Source organism: Papaver somniferum, chromosome 1, assembly GCF_003573695.1.
Source record: "Papaver somniferum cultivar HN1 chromosome 1, ASM357369v1, whole genome shotgun sequence".
Lineage (NCBI taxonomy): Eukaryota > Viridiplantae > Streptophyta > Magnoliopsida > Ranunculales > Papaveraceae > Papaver > Papaver somniferum.
In genome coordinates, this window is record NC_039358.1 from 51886415 (window position 1) to 51898600 (window position 12186).

Consider the following 12186-nt stretch of genomic DNA (forward strand, 5'->3'; position numbering starts at 1 on the left):
AGAATCTATTGATTTGAAATTTAAAATAAGTAAATTGAGGATTAAGGTACAAAAAAAAGTAGGATGATAGTGTACAATTAATGAAAAAACGAGAAGTGATTGAATTAAATTTATTGGGGTGAATTTACGGAATGAGTGGGGGAAAATAGCTGTTACTTCACAATCTACTAACGATGGAGTCTTCACCGAACAATATAGACTACACTGCTGGTGGCCGAGACTCCATATCTTAACAGTTTTACCATAATGGCTGAGACTCCATAGCATATGAGTGGCTTTGCCACCCCATAAGAACCGGCCTTACAACCTCTTAAAATCACCCGATATCCCAGCTGGAGCTGCTGGACTCCAAGTTAAAACTACAGCTCAAGCTCAAGTTTCATTCGTCGAGCCATCTAAAAATTGGACGCCAAATATGCTTTGAAAATCCCCAATTTCTCTCCCTCTCTGTTAAACCCTCATTTCTTCCTGAAATTTGTAAGTCTTTCCGATCGAAAACCCTTAAAAAATTTATTCAGTTCCAGCGATGGTTGAAATCAACGAAAATGAGACAATTAAAGAAGAAGAAGTGGAAGAAGAAAAGACCTGGGAAGAACTTGGTTTAGACCCTCGTCTAATAATAAGTGCCTTGAACAAGGATGGTATCGATAACCCAACTCGGATCCAAATTTCAGGAATCCCATTGATTCTGGTAAGTATTTCCCGATACATTGATCTAAATCTGGTTAAAACCTAAAATCGTTTTCCCTTTATGGTTTAACTTTGTATATGTAGGAAGGTAAAGATGTTGTTGCTCAAGCCAAAACTGGGTCTGGGAAAACCTATACTTATCTTCTACCTTTGCTCCAGAAGCTATTTTCTGATACCGGAGCTAGTAAAAAGACTGCTCCAAGTGCTATGATTTTGGTTCCTACTCGTGAACTATGTCAACAGGCATGTTATTGTTACATTAGTCTTTGTGGTTAACGGTTAATTGCTGTGTTTTACTGTGAAATTATCTTCTGAAATGTGCATTGTTTGTGATTAGGTTTACGAAGAGGTGTTGTCTATGATTACCGCTTGTAAAGTACAATTGAAAGTTGTTCAAGTGACCAGCAGTATGGCGGGTAAAAACTTGGTATGTTCAAGTTCACAACTCTAGGTTGCTTAGCATGTGGTATGAACAAATGAATTTTAAGTTGAGATTTATTCTGTTTGATTGATGTGATATATTGGTTTGCAGCGAGCAGCGTTGACAGGGCCGCCGGACATCTTGGTTTCAACCCCAGGTTGCATCTCGACGTGCTTTTCATCTGATGCCCTCAAAAAAAACTCAATGCGGGAATCCCTTCAGCTTCTAGTACTCGATGAGGTACAATTTTGACATCCACTCTATCGCTATCGTGATTAGACATGTTAAGGAAGCCTCTGTGTTGAAGCCCTTGTGGTTATTCCATCAAATGCGAGGTATTATGTTTTGAAGAGAGTAGCTTCTAAACTCCTGTATTTTATGTGTTTATTTTCAGGCAGACCTTCTTTTATCATATGGTTACGAAGATGACATAAAAGCTCTAACTCCTCATATTCCTCGCTATTGTCAATGCCTTATCATGTCTACCACCTCAAGGTGTGCTGTCAAATTTATATCATTTTTCTCTCTATATTAACCTGCTTGCTTTTCCTAGTTTACAGACTCCAGTCTTCTACTGCTCTCTTATAAATTTCTATTGCTTACTGGCATAATAAGTTTATGCACATATATTATATATATACAGTTTTTTTACTGCTTCTATAGACCAAACTTGGTGGGTCTAGATATACATATCTAGCTATCATGCAATTTTCTTATTTTGTTTACCCGAATCCTGGCAGTGCTGATGTTGAGAAGCTGAAAAAGCTTGTGCTGCACAGTCCAGTTATCTCGACTCTTTACGAAGTTGGAGATGTCAAGGATGAGATGATCCCAAAAAACGTTCAACAGTTCTGGGTGAGCCAGTTGTTTATTGTTTCAATTTTAAGAGACTACGGGTATGCCACACAGGAAGATGAACTTAACATCTTGTACATCTTATGTTGTCAGATTTCATGCAGTACTCGTGATAAGCAACTCTATATGCTGTCACTCTTGAAATTGGAACTTGTTCAGAAAAAGGTTCTTATTTTCGTAAATACTAGTAACATGGGTTTCAGACTGAAGCTCTTTCTAGAACAGGTTAGGTGAAATCTACTCTGAAAGCGAAAAATTAAATTTTTTGTTGATACTCTTTGTTTCACTCCTCCATTGGTAACTGACTCAGTCACATTTCTTCACAGTTTGGAATCAAAGCAGCGGTTTTAAATGCTGAGCTGTCGCACGATACGCGGCTGCACATGCTTGAGGTATATTACATAGTGTTTGACTTCTGTTCGCGATTACTCAGAAGCTGGATTATATGTCTGTTTACTGAACCAGCTGTTTGATCAAGAAAACAATATGTTTATGCAAAAACTGATTATAAGGTTCTTTCTTTACCCGTTATAACTAAAGGTAGGCTAGGCTAGGCGTGAATTATGTAGGAACACGGCACAAATGATGAATCAGGTTGGACACATAAACACACATGACCTCCATTATAGGGAATGTTCAAACATCAAGGGTGTGTGAAGAAATTTTCAAGGTTCCGTCTTGGTGTTGCAGGTTGAGAACGTCGAGATTGTTTTTTTTCATTTTTTTTTTTTTTTTTTTTTGTGGTTTTCTGTGCACATTTCACTCTGAAAAGGATGCATGTGTATGTATTTTCTTTCTACAGCGCGTCAAATTTCCAGTGAGCAGGTTTTTGTTTTTTTTTAATCGGTAAAGAATTTGATGCTAGCGACCGGCCAGTGAACAGTGTTGCGTACATTCTTTGATTTTCTCAAAGGCAAGTGTTCTCATTCTTTTCAACCGTATTGGGGTAGATGAAAAGGCGAGGCATGGCCTCAGAGTAGTTTGACGTTGTAACTGATATGTAATTATATGATTTTCATTTTTAGAAAGGGTTTATTAGTCTGACTAATAAAAGATTGCTTCTAAAGGCTGACTAGTTTGGAGACCCTACCTAGCTCAGACTATGATGAGTCTAAAACTGTAGCCTTGAGAAAATAAGACTAGAACTGTAGCCTCGAGAAGCATTTTTGGGACAGATTAGCTTCCCTGGTCAATTTCGCTTAGCATTTTATCTTCTGAAAGTGAAAATCAATCATCATTGTTTAGATAGTTTGGATTGATGAAGGTGCACTTTGCAGGAGTTCAATGCGGGATTGTTTGATTACGTAATTGCAACCGATGACAGCCAGATGAAAAAGAAGGAGAAAGCCAATGATGATAATCAGGTCACAGCCAAAAAATCTATCAGGCATTTGGATTCTGAGTTTGGAGTTGTAAGAGGAATTGATTTAAAAAATGTGTACACGGTATGCAACTTTACTGGACAGTTCAATTTTTTTTTCTCGATATTTTGTCATAATTTTTATACCTGTCGTTACTCTCTTAACTTAATGAATTGTATCTGCGAATTATGACCTGATTCTTTTACGCCTTGCAGGTTATAAATTTTGAAATGCCTCTTAATGCTGCTGGATATGTCCATAGAATTGGACGTACTGGGAGAGCACGCAATACTGGTGCATCTGTTTCTCTTGTAAGTTTGTTTCAAATTTACTTTTATAATTTTGGTAATTGTTCTTCATTTATGGAAAACAAATAATAAGATTCTTTCTTTCGTTAGTGGTAAATTTAGGAAAATCGTGACATTCACAGTGAAAATCACTGATACGTGTACAGTTTGAAGATTTTATTAATATCTGAAATGAGTAAAATCGTGTGCTTTGTGATGAACATTGTGGATTATATAGAAAGTCATTTCCTTGTCACCCTGTTGTGTCCTTTGTGCCCATATACTAAATTAGCTATTATTTGAGAACTCCTTGTTTATGGACTTAAACCAACTTTTTTGTCAGAAAATTCTGATATGTGTACATGGTTATCGAAAATAATGTTAATGTCTGAGTAGTAAAGCTGTGTGGTTTGTGTCTAACACTGCGGATTTGTGAAAGTCATTTCCTTGCTACCTCTAATGTCTTCTGTTTACTTGTACTGTTTTGACAGGTTTCCGAAGATGAGATGAAGGTTTTTGAAGAGATCAAAACCACATTAGGGGAAGAAGAAAACGAGAACAAAGGTCTCTCAAATTTCATTGCTCCTTTTCCTTCGCTCCATCAACATGAGGTGGAATCCTTAAGATTTAGAGCTGAGGTATATTCATACAATCTCGTTGGCAAACATATTAGCAGCTATTTATGGAAATTTTATTCTGGATTACTTAACTAGAAATAAGAGTAGCAGATCTCCTGCATGGAAATCCCTCTTAAGAAACACAATTAGTATAATTAGACTTTTGAAAATCCAAAAATACAAGCGTTTTGAAGTAAGTTTATCAATTCCTGCTAATGCTTGTGATGTATTTCTGAATATGTTTATTGTCGGTAATCGACATTGTACCTCTCATCTCGTCTGTTTCTGGTGAATGACCAAATGAAACTTGGTGAGACATCGAAACTGGTTTCATTAAGTACTACTAGATCTTCCAGGGCCCGGGCAGTCATTAAGATAATCGTGCCACTCTCTTTGTCTACCTAATCTGGTGTACCTTACATCACTAAAATTTATGAATGGAACAGTGATTTTGGTGATCATGTATCCCTGAAAATTGAAAGTGTTTCAATTAGGTTTCCCTTAAAATGAAAATGTGTTATGATTCAATATTATTTGAAATATAGTTAGAATACTCTCTTGCTAATAATATACTTAGTTTTTTTTCTTATTAAGAATTATGTGGTTAATACTTGCATTACCATGATGCTTCGGTACTTCCATTGACTAATACTTCAAAATTATATTGTGTTTCAGGAAGCACTTGAACAATTAGAAGCTAACTTGGTTAGAATGGTTAGAGGAACTACATGTACTGGGGTGACAAACAGCGGAGAATTAATAATGGCGGCAGATGGATATGGATTTATAAAGAAAACTTTTAAAATGCTCGATGGTAAAAATAGACACGTACAGATTGGTAAGATGATGAATCAACTTATTTTTGCGTGGACGAAGATAATCCAGTTTATGATTATTATAGTGGTCTTTATAATACCATAAATAGTGAATATCCAATAACCGTAACTGAATTTCAGAGTATAAGTGCGAGTTGGGAGGAAAGGGAGTATTTTGTTGTTGCTGATGACAGTTGTCAAAAAGTGTTCGTCTTGGAGTTGCCTTGTCCAATTATCTTGACGATATGTGGATTTATTTATATATGCCGAGATCTTATTAAGGCATTAAAGGATTGGGGTGTGAAATTGGTAAAAAAGGGTATCACGGTGACACTAGATGGTTGTGTTGAGGAAAGTCATAATTTCCTTAAAAACTTCAAACCTCAAAGTTCAGATCACGAAGGTAGACATTTGGAGGAAATCCCTTGTACCTTATTGATTGGGGGATTCAAGGAAATAAGTAAGGTAAGTTACTTCCCCTTATAAATTGCATACGTACACTTTGTATAAGATTTTTTTGTTAATTTTGTATTATGTTTTACCACAACCTCATATTGTATTTCAGGATAATGGACAAGTACCTAAAATTTACAAGGTTGACAAGAAAAGTATTGAACCTGTGGTGGAGCGATATGTGTGCATTGGACAAGGCAGTTCCCTAGCAAACAGGATTTTTAAGAAGAAGTTTAAAGATGATAGTGATATTGCCAAAAATGATGTTGTAAAGCATGTATTTGAGGGTACGCAAGCTGCATCCTTATTTAGGATGAGTGGTGGAACAATTCAAAGTAAGTAAAAAGTATCATAGGATTCATATCTTTGTTTCATTAAACTTGTCACCATTTAATTATTAAAAATATAACTTTTATTGCAGTTGTCTCTCTCACGAAAGACGGTGTCGTTACTGAATTGCACGAGAAAATTGGTCTATGAAAAATGGTGAGGATTAGTTGGGTTGGTAGTGTTATTAATCCAGCTTCTTAATTATCACAATCAAAGCTTAGATGATAATAGCTTTACCGCAGACGGAAAACTAATACATCTTAGTATTATTATAATCCAGATTACATAAAGATCAGCGTTTGGTAGCACAAAAACCTGGTTCTACATCTTGAATATCAGCTTTAATAGAATAAATATTAGAATTAGAAGAAAGTAGAAAGATAATCTTATCTCTATTAGACTTGGACTTCTACTTCTATTTCCTCACAGTTTATTGATGGTTAGAATATCATTCTATGTATGAGGCTAGAAAAGAGTCCTAGTCATACTTGCCACATGTGTCTGTAATCTTTCCATCACGAGTAGTGAGACACCTCACTTGGCTACAAAGGACAACTTATACAATAATTAACTTAATCTAGTATTAGCCGAAAAATAGAGTAATACATGATTAGAACTTTAAATCATATCATAATCTTTCACTGAAAGCTGCATGCTTAAGTTGAACAAACCTACACACCAATCTTTCACCTATACAAACCTATACACCAATTTTCAGATGCATATGCCTTTACAAAATCAGAAAACTAGACGGACTATTTTCTTCAAGTAACACTTTACCAACTTATACCTTATGCCTCAATTGAGCTGCGTTTATGCTCTACAGAAAAATAAACATAACCGAAAAATCATGATATGCTCTTACTTCATACACAGATCCTTTATGATTTCGATAGAGAAATCCTTTACACTGGCAAATTGAGCACTACTCTCAATTCTGAATGCACTAAATACATGAAGGCTGACTTTATGATTAAGACTCTTGTATGTCATAATTTTGTGATGGCATACAAGAGTCTTAATCACCAAGTTTAAGTCTTAACATCTCACACCAAGCAAATAGCAAGACTATTGAACCCGTGGGCCCAATAGAAAGGTTATTATTTCAAATTTCACTTGTAAGAATCACCTTTGGGTTCATTCTCACCTGTAACATCTGAAATAAATATAACCAAATCATTCTCATTCAGACACTTTTATACTCTCAAAGCAGTGGTTTAGTGACACTTACTCAAGTAGTAGAGGTAACGAAGTTTGCTTACAAGTTACAGTGATTTTCAAAACATAAATTTTAACTGAAGTAGTGATTTTGAACTACTGTATTTTGTAAGTCGAAATCTGCTCTTACCTTAGTTCTTTATATAGTCGAAATAAACGACCATGAAGTATAGAAAACAAGTCATTTTAATACTGTTTTCATCATTGTCTTTCATGATTATGGAAAGAAAACAGAAATCTGCCATAAAAAATTTAGAAGAAAGAAATAGAAAGGCAATCTCATCTGTAATAGGTTTATTGACCTGAGCTACTACTCTATTTCCTCACAATTAATTGATGGATAAAGCAGAATTTTTCTTCTATGTAAGAGGCTAGAAAGAGTCCTAGTCGTGCCTTTCACATGTCTCTATAACCTTTCCACCATGAGTTGAGGAGGGACAGCTCATATAATGATTAACTTGATCTAGCACTACCTTAAAACAAGAATAATGCATGATTAGAACCTTAAATCATGTCATAAACCATATTATTAGTTGTCCAGCTTGACTTAAACTAATCAGAAACTGACATTCATGGTTTGATGCTAAAAAATTGAAAGCCAACATCTCCCACTTGGTTAAGCAACATCACACTGTCTCTGCGACAGACGGTTGAGAAGTTTTCACTTAGATTTCCTATACGGGTCAGCTTGGTTATACTTCTGTTCATAGCCAACCCTCACCACGTCCACAGGGCATAAGTAGTTTCTGTAGCAGCAGCCAGCTAACGTACTGCCAGGGTTTCTGACTCCAGATAGGTTTCACATGAAGCTGCATCAAGGCGGCCAGCTTGGGTATTGTACCTCTAATTCAGCTTCAAATTATACAACTATGTGTGTAAGTTGAGTACCTGAAGGGAAAAGTTTTCGTTGGAGTTGCGGCTACAAAGTTTTCACGGACTTGTTATACCAAGAAGGGTGGTCATTGCAAAATGATGTATTGAAAAGAGCGGTGCTGCACAATTGAAGCTCCACCATGTGGAACTGACTTCACACGGTTGTAGTGACAGCTGGGATGGTTCTCACAGATGATGGTGTACTATTTTATTGAGTGTCACCTGATCATGATCTTTCATGTTTTATGTGCACAAAGAATATGGTGAGCGGTTCAGCAGGGAAATACTGAGCCGCTGCAGTTGCAACTGCAGGCTAATATTTGTACGTGGGATGCAAGAAAGTAAGACCTAACCCTAGTTTCAGGGAGTGACGACTGATGCGTGCTATCTCAGTTTCAGTTGAGGAAACATATCTGTTGATAGTTTCTGCTCTTTACCATCCATTTACCCACCTAAGTCAGGGGAGAATCCTTCGAAGCCCAGGGTAAAGTCTGAATACTTCGACAAAGATAGCGTATTTAGCAGTTTTTAAACTGATAAAGTAGATATGCTGATGCAGGTTTGAAAAGACTAAGTTAGGGGTGGTTCCAAGTTTGAAAAGGCTATGTTAAGAAGTGGCAGCTGATGCCCTGGTGGAACCAAAAATGTCAGTACTACTAATTGAAATTGCAGATTCTCTTGAAGCGGAAGATTTGAGGAAGTATTGTGAGGATATGGTTATTTGAAACCTGGATTACATTTTTACTGTTTCAGCTCAGTCTGCTGCAAATGCTTCACCTGATAGTCTAGCTAATCTAGAAAATTTACTGGAAATGAAGTCATCTGAACCGTGGAGTTGCCGTGGGCTTCCCAACTCCTACAGCAACATTTCTAGGAAGGATGGGATAGCATATCCAAGTGTTCGTGACAGTCGAGCAAATCCGTCTTAAGGATCTATGGAGACAAGAAAATGGAATGTTTTCTACAACCCAATGATTCTGCTGTTCAAGCGATTGGCAAACAAGTCAGATCTTTGTGGCAGAAGTTGCAGTGAATTGACATGCTCGAATCCAAGCATACTAATGGTTGTCAATTCGACGATCAGCAGGTTGGCATAGTTCAAACTAGATTTGCTCTTGACAGGTCACATACAGAGCTTGGCGTTCTAGTTGAGATAGATGGAAAATGTCCCGGGAAAGGTAGTGACAGAATTTGGCATCTAAAAGCTGTGGAAAAAGAGCAAACAAGAGGCAACACATCCAGTAAAGGGGTTCTTGGAGATTGATACCACACAAGTCTCTGAACGAAAGGTGGGGCGCGAGATGTTTGAAGAATCTGGTAGCCGCCAAATTCTGAAAGAATCATCATTCTGTAGTCCAAAGAAAAGCATACCTGACACAAAGAAAAGGACACTATCATCAGCTGGTCCAAAGGTGGTCTATCCATGCTCTTAAGTGATGCTCTTGATGATGCACCGGCAGATGCTGCTCCACAGCCACCACCCAAGAGTGAAGGCCCAGCATTGGATGGAGTTAAGATATCTTCAAGATCAGCCTCTCTTTGTGATATTCAGACCGAGCAGAGCAAGATATTGGAGGGTCAAGGAAGTTGATGGATTAGTGCTAAGGGAAAGAGTGGCAGGTCGATACAGCTGGGTTCAATTTTGCTTGTATCCAGCCCAATTCCAAGTCGTCTAATCACAATTCCACCAACTGCAGAGAAAGAAGGAATTTCTGGTATCTGTTTTTTCTTTACTTTGAAACTTCTTTCTCTTAGGTATGTAAATTTGACTGTACAGATGATTTCACTGTACATGTATCCATGAAAATCTGTGGGTTTGGACTTTCGCCTTGCCTTTCTTACTTTTCAATGTAGCTTTTGTTAAGTGAGAATGTTGGTTTCATTTATTTGTTGATCAGAAGAAAAGAGAAAGATAGTAACATAAGTATCAAAGGTTATGTCTGTCAGAAACAAAATAAGAAGTAATTTGCCTCCAGGAGTGCAACCATTTTTTCCCCTCCCTCTCTTCTGATCACTGGTCACCATCACAAGGTCCAGAAAAACAACTAGGGATGCATAAACCTGAATTTTGCTTTGTACAATACAGTAGGACAGATAACACTAGACAAATTGTCATTGCAGAGTAACAAATATAAGAATCCACATGGTACGGTGTTAGGCGCTAACCTCCCCTCACTAAGGGGCCCCGAAAAAATAAAACGCACATTTTTGCTTAGGGCGACACAACATTTTTTTTTTTTTTTTATGAAAAATTCTGATTAAATTGATAGCTCAGATTTAAAATCTGGACAGTTACAAGATTTTACTATTACATCATAGCTAAGATTAAAACCGTTACAACATCACTATCGTTTTTCCGTTCAAAGAGTTCAACTAATTCTCCCAAATCCACCACACTCACGCCAACGAGTTCAACTAATTCTCCCAAATCCACCACACTCACGCCAACATTCCTAATAAACCAAGAACAAAGTTGCAGGACTGGTTTAGATGGCCTTGTATGTCTTGATATAATCGAAACCAAACAAAGTAACAACAATACTACATATAGTAGATGTGTTAGGATCATCAAGGGATCCAACCATTTCTCAAGGTTTTGCATTACAATTAAACTATCTAAACTAAGGTAGCTTTCTAAACTAAAACTAGGTCTGTCAATGGAAGAATATCCGTCAGATATTCAGAAATCCGATATCCGATAGCTTAGCCTATCGGAATCGATATCTGATTTTAATATCCTATAGGATATTATCGAATATCCGATAGTGCTTAACCTGTCGGATATCGAATATCTATCCGATAATATCCTGTTCTGAAGATTTTTTTTTAAAAACCCTTTAAAACATGTTCATAATTGAAATTTAAGTTCAATTTTTCAAACATTTCATATAGGATATCAGATATTTGTATCGGATATTTAGGGTAAATCACAAATAAATACACAAATATGGTTAGGGTAAATCACAAATAAATCCATGTTCTATCGGATATCGGATACTAAACAAACGGATAGAGCCTAATCCGATTCTGATAGGTTAAAGAAAAAATATCCGATAAATATCCGTATCTGATATCCGATAAAACGGATAAAATCGTATAGGATCTCGAATACTCGGAAACGGATTCCGGATATCGAACATATATTGACATGCCTAACTAAAACAATGTCTGATTTCTGGAAAGGTTTGAGGTTGTCTGAATCGGTCTGAACGGCCGGAATCGGTCGAAATCTTAAACGGAGTCTTTGTATCTGTTGCTTCTGTTTCTGTAGTGTCTGTTGCAGTAATATAAGTTGCCAGAGTTGTTGATGTCGATGATGTCTGTGAAGTTGAAGATAAGGTACTTCCGGAGAAATCCAACTCCCACCTGTTAATGACCATGTCTAAACTATCCTGAAAACTTGAAAAAATCTTAGAACAATATCCAATCTGAAAACGAGATTGGAAACCCAATAAACAAGATTAGGGAATCCTACTATTGGGACTGTAGGGGTTGGAATTTTGGGGGCTTAAATTGGAACCAAAACGCTATAGGGGGAGACCAGATGTATGCAAAAGTTTAAAAATACTCTTAATCATTTTAACTTATTACCCTTCTATCCTCCCATTAACTAACTAATTTAATCGGAAAAATTATTAAAAGAAAAAAAATATCTGAAAATCATTAAAACAAACTGAAAATCATTTTCCACCGAATTAGCAGTATAGTGGTTTAGGCTTCCATTGAATGCACAAGAGGTCGAGGTTTCGAATCTCCCAACAACGTTTCAATTTTTATATATTTTGTCTTCTGCACTTGGAGTTCAGCAAGGGGACCCCCTTGGTCCCTTGTTGTTTGCATTGACACTTCACCCTCTAGTGAAGACTATTACTTCTCGGTGCACGCTTGATTTACGCGCTTGATACCTTGATGACGGTACCATTATTGGTGATACTTTGGAAGTAGCCAAGGCCTTGAGCATCATAGAGACTGAAGGACCAAGTAGGGGATTACATCTAAATGTAAAGAAAACGAAGGTCTTTTGGCCTTCTGTTGACCCCAGAAGTACATCTGAGGGTGTTTTTCCCCATGATATTGGTATGCCTTCTAATGGTGTTACACTTTTGGATGGACCTGTGAGTTTAGATTTGAGTTTTATTAGTGATATGATGTTGACCAGGGTGAATAAGACTATTCAACTAATATCTGCTATCAAAAAACTCAAGGACCCTCAAAGTGAGATGCTATTACTTCGAAATTGCATTGGTGTGTCTCGATTATATTTTG

General features: G+C 36.9%; 1 protein-coding gene across 4 annotated transcripts; it reads left to right on the top strand.

The window, feature by feature from the left end:
• Positions 1-385: 385 nt before the first annotated feature.
• Positions 386-9852, top strand: LOC113286552 (DEAD-box ATP-dependent RNA helicase 16-like). 4 transcript variants are annotated; one of them, XM_026535143.1, is made up of 16 exons: positions 386-691; positions 775-933; positions 1028-1117; positions 1223-1351; positions 1506-1606; positions 1852-1966; positions 2060-2191; positions 2293-2358; positions 2832-2879; positions 3244-3411; positions 3543-3638; positions 4106-4252; positions 4907-5511; positions 5612-5834; positions 5921-5985; positions 7825-9852. In XM_026535143.1, exons 1-13 carry the CDS (start codon positions 527-529, stop codon positions 5150-5152), a joined length of 1662 nt encoding a protein of 553 aa, XP_026390928.1. In that variant the 5' UTR covers positions 386-526; the 3' UTR covers positions 5153-5511; positions 5612-5834; positions 5921-5985; positions 7825-9852. The 4 variants fall into 4 exon arrangements, with proteins under 4 accessions (XP_026390928.1, XP_026390932.1, XP_026390923.1 ...); XM_026535147.1 differs by lacking the exon at positions 7825-9852 and having other exon boundaries at positions 4907-5069; positions 5188-5511; positions 5921-6116; XM_026535138.1 differs by lacking the exon at positions 7825-9852 and having other exon boundaries at positions 5921-6116.
• Positions 9853-12186: the final 2334 nt, after the last annotated feature.